This window comes from Hoplias malabaricus, chromosome 8 (genome assembly GCF_029633855.1).
Source record: "Hoplias malabaricus isolate fHopMal1 chromosome 8, fHopMal1.hap1, whole genome shotgun sequence".
Taxonomy (NCBI): domain Eukaryota; kingdom Metazoa; phylum Chordata; class Actinopteri; order Characiformes; family Erythrinidae; genus Hoplias; species Hoplias malabaricus.
The window spans coordinates 40,080,447-40,099,538 of NC_089807.1; the positions used below are offsets into that span (position 1 = coordinate 40,080,447).

The following is a 19,092-nucleotide window of genomic DNA, read 5'->3' on the forward strand; positions in this document are numbered from 1 at the left end:
GAACACAAGGGACTCCTCACAGACAGTCACCTGGAACGGGAATCGACCGCACAACCTCCAGGCTCCTGGAGCTACACCATTATATATGTCATTTTAATTATACACCATTTTCAGAGCTGCAGTGACACTGATGTGGTGGTAGTGCGTCTGGGATCTGACATAGCAGTGCTGCTGGAGTATTTAAACCCCTCAGTTCCACTGCTGGACTGAGAATAGTTCACCAACCAAAAACATCCATCTGATAGCGTCCTGTGTCCACTGATGAAGGACTAGAGTACGACCAACACAAACTGTGCCGCAACAGATGAGCTATTCTCTCTGACTTTGCAAGGTGGACCAATGGGCGGCAAGGTGGAGCAGCAGGTAGTGTGTCGCAGTCACACAGCTCCAGGGGCCTGGAGGTTGTGGGTTCGATTCCCGCTCCATGTTACTGTCTGTGAGGAGTGTGGTGTGTTCTCTCTGTGTCTGCGTGGGTTTCCTCCGGGTGACTGTCTGTGAGGAGTGTGGTGTGTTCTCCCTGTGTCTGCGTGGGTTTCCTCCGGGTGACTGTCTGTGAGGAGTGTGGTGTGTTCTCCCTGTGTCTGCGTGGGTTTCCTCCGGGTGCTCCGGTTTCCTCCCACAGTCCAAAAACACACGTTGGTAGGTGGATTGGCGACTCAAAAGTGTCCGTAGGTGTGAGTGTGTGAGTGAATGTGTGTGTCTGTGTTGCCCTGTGAAGGACTGGCGCCCCCTCCAGGGTGTATTCCCGCCTTGCACCCAATGATTCCAGGTAGGGTATGAACCCACCGCGACCCTGAACTGGATAAGTGCTTACAGATAATGAATGAATGAAAGGTGGACCAATGAGGTAAGAGTGTCTAAAACTCCTGTGAGTAAACACAGGTTTAAATACCAGTGCAACACACGCAAAACACACCTGTCACTGCATCACTGAGTATGATCTGCCACCAAATCGCACCTGCGCTGTGGTGGTCCTGAGGAGGTCCTGACCATTGAAGAGCAGGGTGAAATGGGGGTAAGAGAGCATGCAAAGAATCAAGTGAACCACTGTCTGTAATTGTACAACTACAAAGTGCTCAGAGCTGAGAAAATGGACAATGAATGTAGTGATGGTTCCATGTACAAGACATGTCCCCAATTAATGCACCTCACTGACTAGACAATGTCACTGGAAACCTGGGGACAAAACAAGTAAAGGAATGCTCTACAACGGCATTCACTAAGCAGCCAGTTTATTTGGTAGTACTGCAGTGTGCAGCAGTGTAATGAAGGAATCCCATTCTGTGAACTCTTCATTGGCTGTGTCTCTCTTCTGTGTGTCGATGCTTCATGTATCTTCAGATGCAGAGAACGAGCCATTAATTTATGTTAGGTCTGCTTTTTTTTTTCCCGCCACCGTCCTTGGATTTTTTGGCGCGCTGTGGAGGGCGTGGCTTTCACGTCACTAACGGTCGGCTGGAGAGAGAGAGAGAGAGAGAGAAAGAGAGAGAGAGCGAATGAATGTGTGTAAGAGAGTGTGTGTGTGCGTGCGTGTGTGTGTGTGTGTGTGTGTGTGTGTTAGAGAGAGAGAGACGAGCAGCACCGTTACCCAAAGCCCGTGTGGAAGGATGTGAGACAAAGACGGAACAGGTGAGATTTAACCGTTATATTTTCCGTGTGTTTTTGCGAGCTTTTTTACCCAAATGCTTGTTTTTTTTCCCACAAGGTCATTGATAGGCTGCAGACTAAGGAAAGATCTGACTGAAAAATATGGTTGAGCTGACGTTTTCTAAGGTGGAAACCCCTAGGATAAACATTCACAGTTCATCTCCTCATCTCTTGATGCAGCTGCACCTTGAAATGACCTGCACTCATCTTCATCATGTGTTAATTATGGCATTAACCACTCCATTATAATGCATTGACTAGTTGGTCAGTCTCTCTATATATAACTGTCTTTGTAGACTCTCTGTCTGTGTACTATATATCTATCTACGTGCTGTAATCAATATAGAAAAGCATATTAAAATATGGCATGTTGTGGAACAGCTGCATGAGTCTACCTTCCCTATGCCTAATACCTAGAGTCTGCCAGAGGTGTCTAAATCCCCTCAACGATGAACTATAGAGCAATGAAAAACGTTCTCTGGATTGCTGGAGTTCATGATCCAGAATGAATCATCTGACATGCAGTTTTTTCACAAGACCTGCTTGCATTTTCTCAAACAAATCTGGAGGGATTCTTAGAAACCGGCTAAATTTTCATTTTCACACTTGGGTTTTACTTATTTTTAATTAAAATGAGACAAAACGTTTTGGACGTTGAGGGAGGAGAAAGTGCTGTTCCTTCACCATCACTGCCTACCCCCATTTTGTTTTTGCTGACAGTCCAGGGGCTCGACCCAGTGACCTGCCGGTCCCAAGCCAACTTCTCTAACCTCCGGGCAACAGCTGACCGCCGATTAGTTAAAGGGTATTCATTAGATGTTTCTCCTCAGGAACAGCTTCTTCTCTACTGGGAAAGCCGTATAGATGTTGGAACATTGCTATAATGATTTGATTACATTCAGCCACATATACATTATTAAACCCGGGTGCTGATGTTGGATGATTAGTTCTTGGTCCCACTCATCCCAGAGGTAATATGCAACTCCAATGCTGGGGGCGTCATGGCCTTCTTGTCAACACTTGGCATTGGGCTTTGTGACCTTGTGCTCATACCCTGCATCTCCAGAACATCCCATTGTATTGACAGTGCTGTCTTATTGAATATATACACAGTGCAATTAAACCTGTATGTCATCAGCTAATTATAAGTGGTGTTTACAAAGCTTTGAACATACTGTGTATATTATGTTGTTTATACATCTAATTAAAGCTATCAGTAGATATACAGCCTTGGAGATCTTGGGGTATAGCTATATTATTCTGTGATCTATATCTGGCTAATGGACCTGATTTAGTAATTATAGTAATTAGACTGACTAAGCTTTCTGTATTCTGTAACCTACTTCCATCATACTCTATTCATTAATAACAAGGATGTGATATCATGGAAATCATAATTTGAAAGTCTGAGGCTAAAACTGAGTCGCATTTCACGTTGTATTTCCCCTTACCTTCACACGACTGCCCACTGAGGACCAGGCTCAGGTCCTTCAGCAGCTCTACGTCTTGACAAAGACATATAGTCCTAGCTGCAGCGCTTAAAGGAGGACTTCACTTTCTGAAAAAGCCATTTATTGGCACCTAGTTGTCCAGACGAATCAGAGAATCTGAGCTAAACATGACCACCATCATGTGTGGGACCTGCTTTATGGAGCATGGACTGGTTCATTCAGGGACTAAAAATCTATTCAATTTGAATACATTTTTCAAATTTGAAAAATTGTACAGATGAGACATCCATTTTATTCACTATATGCAGTTATGGTCATTATTGAAAGGGCACCCAACAACGATCACAAAGCATCCATGTTATTTCCACCAGAGAAAAAAATGCATTATTTACAACAAACCTGGTGAAATAACGGTTGTTTTTGGATGCTTTTTTTACAGCCATCTGAGCAGGTCTTGTTTTGGCCAAGACAGTGGGCAGACAGCCAGAGTTGGACAGGATGGTCTGTAAATATAGACAATTCAATAAGTACCAGCTGTGGCCTTTAGTGATATTTACTGTCTGTGTGAAGCCTGGTTGGAGAAACCTTCATGAAACTATAACTTGTCTAAGAGTTTGTTGTTGTTAACTGGATAAGGAAAGCAGCAAGACTCGGCAGGGCTCCATCCATTAGAGGAGTGTATGTCGCTGCCTGCCAGCAGAGGATTTTTCAGTCTGTCAGGTCTCCAGGGCATTGTTTTGCTAGAAGTGGATGGCAAAAGTCACAGGGGAATGGTTTGATAATATGCAAGTCGTCTTGGGTGTGGGGGGCAAAAAGAAATCTGTGGATTCACATCATTAATGTCTCATCACTCCTGGTCCAACAATGTCTGCGTTAATGTACACTGAAAGTACTTTAAAGTAATTAACACTGAAGGTATGGGCATAAAATACACAGAATGATGCAAAAGTCAGAGTCATAACGATTTAAACGTAAACCACAGCCTTTTGCACCTTCAAGGAATAGATGAGCTAATTATAAGGAGTTCAAACCTATGGATATAGTGCTTACTCTTCATTGTAGTTCTTTCAGTAATGAGCTGTTTTTTTGCTGTTTTGCCAAATCTGTATGCCCTTTAGGTCCTATGTTTTCCACATAGGTATGCATGCTACAATCCGTCCTAAAGCTTGATCAATAACTGATGTGTCTTTGTAGAAGTAATTGGCTTTTGTGTGTGTGTGTGTGTGATATTTCCAATACCGTTTAAAATGATCTTACAGCTGTCTGGAGAATTTTTCAGAAAATATGCATTTAAACTGAGATCGTTTAGAACTAATGTCTAAATCACTTAGAGTAATGGATCAGACAGTTAGGAGTGGTGGCTGCTTTATGGATCAGTTGGGTTCATTATTTAATTTTCTCAAAATGCAGTTTTTTGTTTTCTCTTCTCGTTTATCATTCTCATACAGATCCCTTGTCTAAACAATGTAAGCCTAGTTTGAAAAATGACCTCAAACGTTTATGAAAATTGCATATTGCGACACAACCCTGGCTTCTGCTTCCCTCATTGCCCCTATTTTGCAATGTTTTTAATGGAACTGTCCACTTGAGATGGCTGTATTATGTTTGTCAAAGACTAAAAATGTAATTACACATTTTATATGGTGAGCAAAATTTGTTTGGCTCTGAACATTTCACAGTCTTTTCATTTTTTTGTTTCATTTATAATTTCCTTTGTGTATTTCCTGTTTTTATTAATGAATTCAGTTGAATAATTATTTCTTTCTCTGTTCTTTAGGGATTCTTTGGTTGCAGGATACCCACACTGATTTTGGAATACCAACTACTGAAGAGATAAACTTGGACACATTATGGGAACTGTCCCTAACCCCAAAAGGACTGTTACTGTTCAGATGGTCCCACAACTGTCCGTAATGGATACTTTGGGTAACAAAGAAACTAATGCAAACTGGGACCAGGAATCCAATTTAAACAAGACCAGGGGTCACACCTCTGCTCAGAAAACTAAGCCAGATATGGATTCTATGCTTTTTAAGTCCTCCAGTACAGGTCCGGCACATGTTGGAGAACAGCACTTGGAAGGGACATCCAACTCTCCTTCATCTGACAGTGGAGGTCATAAAAACCCTGAGGCCAAGGAGCATGCAAACACCAAGATGGGCCAATGTGTGAACATTGCAGGGGAAAGTCACAAAGATGGCAATGCTAATTCAAGTCCATTATTAGCCCTTTCTGCCAAAAGGGAAGATGTTTGTGTGACATGTCCGTCATCTGTAGTTACATCACCTAAATTTGACAAGGAGACGAAAGGCAGTGGAGCAAAAATGGCATCCGAACAGAAAGGAGGTGAGGACAAAGTACAAAATAAAGAATCAGTGACTGCGGAAACCATTTCTTGTATGGGCACAGTGCATAATCAAAAGCCAGGTCATGACAGTGATCCAAATGTGGCAGGCAGTGCTGTGGCTCGGCATCAACAGAATGACCCTTATGATTCAAGGAATATAAACAAGGACACTTCCCATGTACCTGAATTGAAAGATTCTAATTACTCTACTGGATCGGACCAAGTTGTAACAATGAGCTTGGACATGAGGAACCAGTCGGAACCTGAGTCGACTATGAAAGCCCAAGGTGCAATTTCCCCTAAAGGGTTTACAGCAGATGCTTCTAAATCAGCAAACATCTCACAGCCAACACATATCAGTGAGAAACCTGAGACAGGTGTTACTGTATTACACCCGTACCAGTTACAGCCTGTATCTGTCATAGTGAAAGATCACAGTTGTGAATACCCAGCAACCAATGAACCTTTGGAGATCTCGCAAACTCCTGCTGTCCCCCTCCCAGGAGAAAGTGCTTCACTCTCTCCAGACAACATCTCCCATGTTACAGTGACTGACGAGGCAGTTCAAACTCAAGGGTCTTCCTCCTTGGAGATTCAGACACACTGTAAGCTGTACCGCGAGGTTTCCACCATGACGACTGCAGCAGACTGTGGCCCTTCATCCTCCAAAAAACGCCAAGATGTGGAAGTGCAAGCCGTGGCGGCAGTCTGCAGTCGAGCTGTGGAAACAAGTCCCAGCCTCATAACATACCAACCTAATCAGATACGTATCCCTATTCAGACAGAAGAACCAGAGAATCTGGCGGTTGTCTATAAAATGGACAATTCAGAGGTTCCTTCCCTTGTCCCTTCACAAATTCTAATGGGAACTTCAGTTAGCTCGTGTGGTCAGTCTATCACAACTTTATCTGAGAATGTTCTTCAAACAGGCAGTGCTCTGGTGCACCCAGATGCCTCTCTGCAACAAGAGTCCAGGCTTGGTGCCAAACCCAAAGAGTCTGGGCCCCCTCTGTACAATGGCCAGAAAGGATATCCGCCCCTCCAACCAGTTTATCAGATCAATATTGAGGCGGTGAGCCAAAACAAGCCTTCAGCTGAGGCTAGCTGCCACAGTCAGGGCTACAAGGACCTGCCTGCACTTTCCATTTCAGACTCGTCAAATCAGGACTCCATGGGGAAGGGCCTTTGCGAGATGCAGACCACAGCATCTGATCGGGCCTGTCGAGTTCTGTCTGACACAAGTGCTCAGTCAGAGCAACCAGCCAAGCCTCCTGCTACTAAATCCCCCCCTTCACAGCCTGAGCTCCCTCCGGAGGAAGCCACTCCTTGTGTGAATGCCAGCAACACGAAAACAGGGGCCACAAAAGCAGCTACTGCTCCATCTTTCAGCTCCAAGTCAGAGGACAAAAATAAGCCAAAGCAGCCGAAGGACGTTGCCAGACATTCTTCTCCGAAGAAGAGCGCTTCCATGTTGGCGCCAGAGAGGAATAAGAAAGCGGAAGAGAAGGCAACTAAGCAGGTGAAGAAGAGTGTCCATGATGTGGTGTGGGATGAGCAGGGCATGACGTGGGAGGTGTACGGTGCGTCGCTGGATCCCGAATCCCTCGGCTTCGCTATTCAGAGTCACCTCCAGTGCAAAATCAAAGAGCATGAGAAAAAGATCATAGCTCAGACGACACTCAGGAAATCCATGTCCGGAGGCACGGCTGACTCTCCGTCGGGGAGGAAGAGCAAGAGGAGGCAGGCTAACGTGTTCAGGTCCATGTTCCAAAATGTCAGACGACCCAACTGTTGTGTACGCCCTCCCCCTTCCTCCGTGCTGGAGTGAGAACTGCTGAGTTATCCATACTGCAGAATATCCCCTGAGATTGCTCTAGTGCAAAGCATGACAGAACTTCCCCAACTCCTGATCAAGATTTTGTGGCATTTTAACCTTATTGGTAATTTGAGTGTTAGAAGGTGGAAACCAGTGTTAGAGGAAATATTTTTAGAGATTAAACAGAAGTTATTTATGTGGAGAGTAAAGTCATAACAGTATTTAGAGTGCAAAGGCAATAAAATACTTCATACAATGTTGATAAAGGAACAGAATTAGTTATGTGCATGTATATTTGTTCAGGTGGCCAGCTATTAACCTCACATTGTGGAATCCACATTTATGCATTGCACTGTAAGTATACTAATTACACTTTTTTTTTCAGAAATTTGTGCAGGTGAATTTGAAATGTTATTGTACTCTCTTAGTACAGAAAAGTGTTTGGTACATATTTGTTTTGCAATTTGGGCTAGACTGGCCCCTGTTTATAACGTTCATGAGTCCTCAAGTTTTGCAGATTCATAGCAATTAGGTTGCTACTTCATAAGAAAAAAAAAAGAAAAGAAGAAAGAAATCCACTGATCTGTTGTGCTTGTTCTCATACATATAGTAATTTAAGCTTGTGCCATATTCTACCACAATGTTACCCTGGTTTTATATTAAAATTACCAAGACAATACTGTTAACCCTTGGTGTACTCAATATTTCCACAAGACATGGATTCTTTGCATTAGATTTTGGATTCAACTGGTAAAACAACTCTCTGTTCGTCAGTATTATAAAGAGATGAATACGCATTAATAAGCCCCTGTGCAATCCACATACATCGCTTGAAAACCCCACGCCTCATGTAGATGAGATTGTTTCTTTAGGGTTATGATGTAACAAACCCTGGTGGTCTGAATATGCCCTTTTGAGACTGTCAAAAAGACTGTTTCAAAGTGAAAATGCTCAGTCATGGCTCTAGGGCTGGGCAATAATTAATTATCAATATGTATCGCAATATAAAATGTTTCAGTAACAGTGATATGATTTTTATACACATTCATATGGTGTCAAAATAGGTTCTAAAGTTCTGAGAACCAAACAACAGAATCCATAACCAATAAATGTCATTTTGTAATTGAGAAAATATTCATATTAATATTCAGAATTATAAAAACAGATTGGTAACAGAACATATCTGAATATAATCGTTTATTTTAAGTTTAATATTCTTGAAAAATCCGTTTTCGTTTTCATTACGCCTTTTCTCGTTTGCGCTTCTCTCAGTCTCGCTTTCGCTTCCAAGAAGTTTCTCGCTTTTGACTTTTGACGGTGTCGGGATCTAGACAGTCATTGGCCGCTGAAGTTAAGCCCCACCCACCCAGCAGATTCTGCACACCCTAACCCTGACTGCAAAATGACTCTAAGCCTCTATGAGGAACTGTGCATTACTAAAAGACGTAATCGCTAATAAATATTTGATACGTTACCAGTGTTCGCCGGTCGGTCTTTTTCCAGTCAGGGTAAGACTGCCACGCTCTCACTGACGTAGCGGGGTGTGCAGAATCAGCTGAATGGGCGGGGCTTAACTTAAGCAGCCAATGACTGTCTAGATCCTGACCTCTGTCAAAAGTCAAAAGCGAGAAACTTCTGGAAGCAAAAGCGAGACTGAGAGAAGCGGAGAAAAGGCGGAATGAAGACGAAGACGTATTCTTCAAGAATTTTAAACTCAAAATAGACGATTCTATACAGAAATGTTCGGTTTACAAACCTGTTTTTATAACTCTGAATATTAATGACAGTTTTCTCAATTATAAAATTACATTTATTGGTTATGGATTGTGTTTTTTGGTTCTCAGAAGTTTAGAACCTATTTTGACACCATACATTCAGTATTCCAGTACATAGCATTTACAGCATCTGTCACTGACTGACGGTGATTACAGAGCACTGACGTCAGGTCAGTTACTTTAAAACAATTAATATTGACGTATCCAAGAGGTTTTTGACTGATGATGTTATTATGTTGCATTCAGTTCTTGGCAGTTTTTCTGTGGCTATTTTATTGTTCCCATCAATATCTGAATTTTATTGTATTGACTGGAATTAAGAAATATATTGTGATATAAATTTTGTCCAGATCGTCCAGCTCTACAAAGCTCTGACTGATTATTTTGCTCATTATTTTAATATCTTCTAGAATATTAACAACAATACACAGTAACGTTAACACGGTTAAAGTCTTGATTACACCTGGAGGGAGTATTTAAAGTGAATCAAAAACCTTCATGTGTTTTTATTCCATATTGGAATGTTTATTAAAGTGAAACATAAGCCAAGCTAGATACGAATTTATTTCTCTCAAAGGATAGTGGGAGGGGCAGGTGAAACCTGCTGTATTTGGTTTATATTATTATTCTATACCCTGGTACATGGCGAATCGTTAGAAAAAATCGGGTTTTGGTGGCCGATTACAAGAGCTATAACTAGAGACATGAAATTACAATATAAAAAAGTTGATGGTGCTGGGCTGAGAGATGATATGCTCATTAATATGTAAATTAAACATGAGCTATCATATTACATAGGACATGAACCTGATAGTAATTGCAGTGCTATCTTAAGGGAAACCGCTTACTCTGCTTTTCATCTGACGCACCTTGTGACTTCCCTTTGTTGTTGGTGTTGTTGTTGAAAGCCATATAGCTTCCCTGATGATGCCATATGAGCAGTAGAAGTGAGCCATACCATCATGAGGCACATCACAAGTCTATTTTTGGAGGTCTTGGCCTCTCTGAGAGAAGGGGAGGTATTGAATTCGACAGAAGGGCTTTTCCCCTCTACCTCTCACTGCATGCAGTATTTTGTCTCCTTATCACCCTCCTCCATTTTACCACTATTCCAGCTTCATTTTCTCTCATTTCCCTTCATCTCGTCTCTTAATTAGCCCTTGTTTCAATATTTAATGTCCTCCCTCTTGCTGGCACTGTGTCTTGCGCCCATTTGAAAGCTTTGATTAGATCTTCACCATAGGCCGTGTTTAACTCTGGAAGAGACTAATGCCAGAAACAGAGCTCGCCAACCACCGAGCCGCTCGCAATCTCCATCTGGCCCTTTCCCCTGCTTACTGATCCCAGCTTCACTTTTCTGTGAGCTTCAGAAGATTTCAGACCTCAGGATGGAGCTGGCTGATGAGGCATTTTGTAATGTTCACTAAAGAGGAATTCTACAAATTTTTCAGTGTCACAGTAATTCAGTGGTTGAGGTGTTTCATGCCCATGGTGTCCATAAAGGTTCGGTAATTCCCCTGATTAAACCCCCTAACCAAAGCTGGTAATTAACATGAGTTGAATCAGGTTTGTATGAGCAGTAGAATCACCACACCATGCTGGACAATGGCCCTCCAGGCGCAGAGTTATGCACCTGTGACCTACACTCTCACAAAAGAAGGTTCTTTAAAGGTTATGTTCATGAATTTAACTGAGAAACACTTTTCTTTTATATATAAAATTCAGATGGGGATGGCACGGTGGGGCAGCAGGAAGTTGTCACACTCAAACAGCTCCAGGGTGTGGTGTGTTCTCCCTGTGTCTGCGTGGGTTTCCTCCAGGTGACTGTCTGTGAGGAGTGTGGTGTGTTCTCTCTGTGTCTGCATGGGTTTCCTCCAGGTGACTGTCTGTGAGGAGTGTGGTGTGTTCTCCCTGTGTCTGCATGAGTTTCCTCCGGGTGACTGTCTGTGAGGGGTGTGGTGTGTTCTCTCTGTGTCTGCGTGGGTTTCCTCCGGGTGACTGTCTGTGAGGAGTGTGGTGTGTTCTCCCTGTGTCCGCGTGGGTTTTCTCTGGGTGACTGTCTGTGAGGAGTGTGGTGTGTTCTTCCTGTGTCTGCATGAGTTTCCGCCGGGTGACTGTCTGTGAGGAGTGTGGTGTGTTCTCTTTGTGTCTGCGTGGGTTTCCTCCAGGTGACTGTCTGTGAGGAGTGTGGTGTGTTCTCTCTGTGTCTGCGTGGGTTTCCTCTGGGTGACTGTCTGTGAGGAGTGTGGTGTGTTCTCCCTGTGTCCGGGTGGGTTTCCTCCGGGTGCTCCGGTTTCCTCCAACAGTCCAAAAACACACGTTGGTAGGTGGATTGGCGACTCAAAAGTGTCCGTAGGTGTGAATGTGTGAGTGTGTGTGTGTCTGCGTTGCCCTGTGAAGGACTGGCGGGGCCTCCAGGGTGTATCCCTGCCTTGCGCCCAATGATTCCAGGTAGGCTCTGGACCCACCGCGACCCTGAACTGGATAAGCGCTTACAGATAATGAATGAATGAAAATTCAGATGTTTTCTCACAATTTACTAGCTCTTGGGTCTCCTTGCATATTCAGAACCAGTCTAATGTGTCACTGTCCTCTAGGCTTTCTCTCTCTCTGCTCACAGCAGTGAAAAGACATCTGGAGTTATTTAGATAACAGAGAAAACCCCAAACATTGAAAAGCACTGCTCCATAGGTGGGAAATATTGCCTTTTTTTTGCTGCTTTGAATTAGTTGAGGCAGAAATAACTCCATATTCAGGAGATGGATAGCTGCATGCACTGAATGTGCTACAAAACGAATCTACTCCAGTTACAAATGAGTTTCTGCGATAGTTTGAACAGTGAGTACAACTTAAAATTTAAACTTAAGCCATGTACAAACGAGTCATTTTCTCCTCACACATACCGTGCCACCTTAAAAGACACTTATGAATGTAAAGAAACCAGTGCGAACTGCAGTTCTCCACAATCATAGACGGTCCCTTTAAGGGGTCTTCATTAAATTAAATTAAATGTTTCTATTTCGAACAATCAATTCTGTATAAAACCATGTAAAAATCTGTTCTTCAGAATGATGGAGAATGTGCTGTAAATGGTTCTATTTAGTGCCAAATAAGGTTCACAGTGCATGGAATAATATCACCACGCAATTAGAGCCATTCCTTTAATAAAGGGCCCTTTTTAAAGGTGATCTTCATTATATTATAGAGGAAATTTAAAGTAACACTGGTGTTCCTCTTTGAAAGGTGGACAGTGTTTGAAATAAAGGTGATTGGAATTGAGAACAAGAGAAACCCAGCTTTTATTTTAACGATTTAATAACGTGTACTAATTGCTCTAGTCACATTGTCACAGAATGTTCTGGTTGCAGCGTTTAAGGTTGGATTTAAAGGGAGGACGTTTCTGTGTAGGCCCCAGGGGGCTGTTTCTAAACGTGTGGTTTGATGTAGAGTTATAAATGTAGGTTGGGCAGCGGGAGGCTGGACTAAACAGTGGTGCAATGCGAGAGTGCTGATACACACTGTTCCCCTCACTGGACCTTTGCAGAGATTTTATAGATTGCAGCATCAAACACGCCCTAAAAAAACTGCACTTCTCATTTGTCTAGCAAAGTGATTAGTTTCTTGTAAAAAGGGAAAATAAGGCGATTGAAATTCAAAAAGAGAAAAAAAGAAAAACGTGAGAGTGCAGTTCATTGAACGGGATCATTATTCTTGCTCCGTGATTTATTTAATCTAATTTACTTAGCTGTGTTTGTGAAGGAGGAGGAGGATTACATCACAGACCTGTGCTGTTCCTGCTGTTGTGCTTTTAGTAGCAATTGGGCCTGGAAGCTCTATAGAAAAGAAGGCTCACCTTTAAAGGGCCAGTATCGTGAAATTGTCCATTCTTCTGAACAAAAAAGGGTTTGATGTTGTATGTAAATATAGTTTAGGTTTGATAATGTATTGTTTGCCCTCAGTCCATAGCAAATAACATAAATAATTTTATTTTAATTTGCCTGTCTTTGGGAGCGGCTTTCGTGTCTGTGAGGAGTGTGGTGTGTTCTCCCTGTGTCTGCGTGGGTTTCCTCTGGGTGACTGTATGTGAGGAGTGTGCTGTGTTCTCCCTGTGTCTGCGTGGGTTTCCTCCGGGTGACTGTATGTGAGGAGTGTGCTGTGTTCTCCCTGTGTCTGCGTGGGTTTCCTCCAGGTGACTGTCTGTGAGGAGTGTGGTGTGTTCTCCCTGTGTCTGCGTGGGTTTCCTCCGGGTGACTGTCTGTGAGGAGTGTGGTGTGTTCTCCCTGTGTCTGCGTGGGTTTCCTCCGGGTCACTGTCTGTGAGGAGTGTGGTGTGTTCTCTCTGTGTCTGCGTGGGTTTCCTCCGGGTGCTCCAGTGTCCTCCCACAGTCCAAAATCACACGTTGGTAGGTGGATTGGCGACTCAAAAGTGTCTGTAGGTGTGAGTGTGTGAATGTGTGTGTGTGTGTGTGTGTGTGTGTGTGTGTGTGTGTGTTGCCCTGTGAAGGACTGGCGCCCCCTCCAGGGTGTGTTCCTGCCTTGCGCCCAATGATTCCAGGTAGACTCTGGACCCACCGCGACCCCGAACTGGATAAGGGTTACAGATAATGAATGAATGAATGCCTGTCTTGGTGAAGTCATGAAAATGATTCACCCAGGAGCAGTTTATCTCTGCCCATTCGCTCCCTATGAAGTTCCAGTGTAGACTACCTTTGGGAAGAGGAAAAATAGAGAACAGCAAATCAGAACAGAGATTGTTTACATACATTATTATTTAAAAGAGAAATAATGTGTGCATTGTAAGGAATAAAGAGAATCAGTGAGCCACATGAACTCGATGTTTTGTGCATGTGCCCTTCATCTGCAAATTCATATTTTCAAGGTCTAGAACTTAATCTAGAACTTGGAAGCAATGTGCCATATCCATCCCACGCGCTATGTCTGTCACATTAAATCATGATGCTGATCCCTTGCTTAATTTCGTTGCTATGTTAGACTGGAATATGTTGTCACTTCTGAAAGTTACATACAGTGCCATCCTAATTATAAAGCTTCCATTTGCTGTGACTTTGACCATGACCAGCCAAAGCCTTGACCTAAATTCCCTGAGAAGTAAAGCGGGATGCGATGCTCTGAAATCATTTTTCCTGGGAGATGCATCTTATGAGGCAGAACTCTCATCCAAATCATCATTCAGACAGCAGATGGTGTCCTGTCAGATTCTGGATGAATATTTATTTACTCACATTTGAACCTGAAATTAGATCTGACCTTTTTTTATCATGTTAATTCATGCTCATCATAGTTATTAATTATTCCTATATAATCATTTCACCTTAATCAGTAGGATTCCCAGTGGGACACTTGACTTGGTTCAATAATTTACTATTAACAGGGCAACTACACGCTCAGAAAAAAAGTATCGTACAGGTACATCATTGTCACCAAAGGAGAGGGGGGTGTCTAATCTTTCATTATACAACTGTGCAAAATAAAATAATATAAATATTGGAGATTAAATGAGGCTTTATAAATGATCATTCATTCATTGTCTGTAACCCGTATCCAGTTCAGGATCGCGGTGGGTCCAGAGTCTACCTGGAATCATTGGGCACAAGGCGGAAATACACCCTGGAGGGGGCGCCAGTCCTTCACAGGATGACAAACACACATATATACACACACACACACACACACACACACACACACACACTTACTCATACCTATGGACACTTTTGAGCCACCAATCCATCTACCAACCTGTGTTTTTGGACTGTGGAAGGAAACCGGAGCACCCGGAGGAAACCCACGCGGACACGGGGAGAACACACCACACTCCTCACAGACAGTCACCCGGAGGAAACCCACGCAGACACGGGGAGAACACATCACACTCCTCACAGAAAGTCACCTGGAGGAAACCCACGCGGACATGGGGAGAACACACCACACTCCTCACAGACAGTCACCCGGAGGAAACCCACGCGGACACGGGGAGAACACACCACACTCCTCACAGACAGTCACCCGGAGGAAACCCACGCAGACACGGGGAGAACACATCACACTCCTCACAGACAGTCACCTGGAGGAAACCCACGCGGACACGGGGAGAACACACCACACTCCTCACAGACAGTCACCCGGAGGAAACCCACGCGGACACGGGGAGAACACACCACACTCCTCACAGACAGTCACCCGGAGGAAACCCACGCGGACACGGGGAGAACACACCACACTCCTCACAGACAGTCACCCGGAGGAAACCCACGCAGACACGGGGAGAACACATCACACTCCTCACAGACAGTCACCTGGAGGAAACCCACGCGGACACGGGGAGAACACACCACACTCCTCACAGACAGTCACCCGGAGGAAACCCACGCAGACACAGGGAGAACACACCACACTTCTCACAGACAGTCACCTGGAGGAAACCCACGCAGACACAGGGAGAACACACCACACTCCTCACAGACAGTCACCTGGAGGAAACCCACGCAGACACAGGGAGAACACACCACACTCCTCACAGACAGTCACCTGGAGGAAACCCACGCAGACACAGGGAGAACACACCACACTCCTCACAGACAGTCACCCAGAGTGGGAATCGAACCCACAGGTCCCTGGAGCTGTGTGACTGCGACACTACCTGCTGCGCCACCGTGCCAAATATGGTACAACTATTGTTCCATAACCAAAGGTATTGAATCTGTAGTCTTGAGGTGACAGTGACCACAGAGACAGTTTTTCTGAGAGTAGGATATTGTTGCCATTGCTAGAGAGCAAAGAGATGTGAAAATGAAAGTGAGGACATGTTGCTCCACAAAGACTGCTGAGATAGAACTAAACTCAAACGATTATAAAACTGGATACATTTGAAAATAGATGTAATCATTTTTGACTCCTCAGCATCTACACTGTCAACTTGTCGGTCAGTTCTGTTAAGTCTTAATTTAAAGGTTGGGCCCATAAACTAATATTTCACTATGACAGTGTGCTTTAGTAAGAAATTAGGAAGAAACGGAGGTTGTAATTTGCAAATGGCTTGAGCAATATGATGCCAATTTTAAAAGTTAATCAGCTGATAAATAAAAGCTACAGATATAATCAGATTAGATGTTATGTTTCAATATTTATACATGTCTGTGATCAGTGTCTGATCATGTTTCTTGTGTAATCTGTCTAACACTGAAAGTGAGCTTTCTTACACTACATGTCTACTGTCATATACTTACTGCACAAGTATGATCCAGAAGCAGATGTTGTTGTAAGTGTAATGAATTTTGGAAACTACAGTGACAAGCAAATGCATTTTGGTTCACAAGCATACAGGACAAACCTGTCTCCATTTATTGACATTGTGTCTCACTGTAGACAAATGAATGTCTAACATCTCTGTGATTGTAAACATGTCCACTGGCTTTATGAAAGTTAGTTAATGACTGTAAGTCTTCTGAGATGACTATTAGACCTCAGTTACTTCATGTAAAGAAAGATCTCTACATGTTTAAGTGCGGCGCAGCAGGTAGTGTCGCAGTCACACAGCTCCAGGGACCTGGAGGTTGTGGGTTCGATTCCCGCTCCGGGTGACTGTCTGTGAGGAGTGTGGTTTGTTCTCCCTGTGTCTGCGTGGGTTTCCTCCGCGTGACTGTCTGTGAGGAGTGTGGTGTGTTCTCTATGTGTCTGCGTGGGTTTCCTCCGGGTGACTGTCTGTGAGGAGTGTGGTGTGTTCTCTCTGTGTCTGCGTGGGTTTCCTCCTGGTGCTCTGGTTTCCTCCCACAGTCCAAAATCACACGTTGTTAGGTGGATTGGTGACTCAAAAGTGTCCATAGGTGTGAGTGTGTGAGTGAATGTGTGAGTCTGTGTTGCCCTGTGAAGGACTGGCGCCCCCTCCAAGGTGTATTCCTGCCTTGCGCCCAATGATTCCAGGTAGGCTCTGGACCCACCGCGACCCAGAACTGGATAAGCGCTTACAGATAATGAATGAATGAATGAATGTTTAAGTGTGTTTTATAAGTCAAAGTATCCCAAATCTCATATCATTGATTGGACCCCAAACATTGCCAACTCCAGTTAGCTTTGTTGAAGTCATTAACCTTGGGGTCACATACTTATTCTAATATAACACGTGAGTATTAAGTAGATATACAATCACAAGACATTTAATAACAGTGTTAATGCTGGTGATGTACACACTGTACCTGTATATTTACATAAGCTATACGCCAGTAATTCATCTGTAACAGTCACTGCACCACCATCATTCACAATGTTACTGTTAATGTATAAACACAAAATTGTTAGCCACGGGTAATTGCTAAGGGTTCACATACAATCTGTATTACCCTGCCGAGCAAGAAGGTGCATCATTTTATCACTGTATAGCACCAAAAACAATGGGCCAATTAAAATCAGATTCACCACATGACATTTCCTTTCTCCAGATCTTAGATTACATTACTTTTCGCCTCCTTGTTTACCTGCTGTCGTGTTAAATTGGTGAAGCTTTGGCATTTTCTTTGATGGCACTGTCCCCTGTGGAATACTTGCCCTACATATATTAGTGCTGCAGTGAAGCAGTGTGTGTGTGTGTGAGAGAGAGTGCAAGGCTTTGTACTCTCCTACATATTCACATGTGTGCTTTTATACTCCCTGTCATCACTTGCTCTTATGCTACAGTTACTCATTTTGTTGCACTGGTCTTATCAATAACTCTGTACACATGTTCAAATACAGCGCAAAGTCACTCTGCGTCACAAGGTCACCTTCCTCTGCCTTCATTAGAGCCTTCTTTATTACCGCTGACAGATGCATTCATAAATCACTGGTCCCCCAATGGAGAGAGCTACAAAACAAACCTCCTCTCTCTCTCTCTCTCTCTCTCTCTCTCTCTCTCTCTCTCTCTCTCTCTCTCTCTCTCTCTCTCTCTCTCTCTCTCTCTCTCTCTCTCTCTCTCTCTCTCTCTCTCTTTCTTCCTCATTCTCCAACTCACCATAACAAGCTAATTATCTACATATAGCTAGAGTTCTCGGTTCTGCTTCAAGCTACTCTTTGCCTGAATAATACTCGATACTTACAGTTTTTCACTGAGGATTGCATTAATTAAGCCTTACCTACTGGATTTGGTCGACACAGAGTCCAGCACATTCATATTTAAAGAGTCTATTTCATGGTCCATATTAGATCACTGAAATGTTTCATATAAAGACATATAAACCCATTATAAAGTCAGTGTTTTTGTAATATCATTAACTATATTTAAATGCATTATATGTCCAAAGTTTAATTGTTCACAGAGGCCTTTAATAGACAAGGTCAACTGGACCAATGGTTACCTGAGCTCCAACAAAAGTAAACCTGCCCAGTGAGGTGTTGGAACTGCGTTCTCTAGAGTGATGGAACTCTATCCAATGATTTTTTTTTGATGAATTGAAGTGGTGCTTTTGACCCAGAACTAACCAATCAGCATCAATACCTGACCTCACTAATCTAAGTGGATGAATGCCTTTAGATCTTCATATAAAGATTCCAATACCAAGTGCCAAGCTCTTTCAGAACCCTAGTGGTCCTCACTGCTTGGGTGGCTGCTGGAGGTGGCGTTGGTGGGGCCAACAGGGGGTGCTCTGCCTGTGGTTTGTGTATACCCCAATGCCCAAGTGCAGTGACAGGGACATAGCATTGATCTAATGGCACTCGATGAGATGTAAAATCAAGGTCCTGGCTTTTGGAGGTCATTAAAGATCTCTGGGCATTTGCTTGAAACAAAGTCAGGGTGTTGTGTCAGTGTCCTGCTAAATCTACTACTGTGGCCACTTTTAGACTCCTGCAACTCCATGTCTTCAGATAAACCCTCTCTTCTACTCTGTACCTAACCTCTGATGTATGCTGAGTTTATTGGTGTTGATTGACAACTGTTGCAACGTCCAAATAGATGCCGCACAGTGATGGTGGTCGAGATGACCCCCTATTGCTCTTTGAGTGATAACTGTTTTCAGCAATGACTGTAATGCTTTATTATAAAGAGTTTATATACAGTGATGTTAAAGTA

The 19,092-nt window shown here is 43.4% G+C and overlaps 1 protein-coding gene across 1 annotated transcript; it reads left to right on the forward strand.

Moving 5' to 3' along the window:
- Nucleotides 1-1,509: 1,509 nt before the first annotated feature.
- On the forward strand, nucleotides 1,510-7,974 carry gprin3b (GPRIN family member 3b). The gene is made up of 2 exons (XM_066679845.1): nucleotides 1,510-1,629; nucleotides 4,876-7,974. The coding sequence occupies exon 2, from the start codon at nucleotides 4,949-4,951 to the stop codon at nucleotides 7,271-7,273; it is 2,325 nt and encodes a 774-aa protein (XP_066535942.1). The 5' UTR covers nucleotides 1,510-1,629; nucleotides 4,876-4,948; the 3' UTR covers nucleotides 7,274-7,974.
- The last annotated feature ends 11,118 nt before the right edge of the window (nucleotides 7,975-19,092 follow it).

Bases quoted from the DNA above. Each gene is read 5' to 3' on its own strand.
- gprin3b (XM_066679845.1), top strand. From the start codon at position 4,949: ATGGGAACTGTCCCTAACCCCAAAAGGACTGTTACTGTTCAGATGGTC.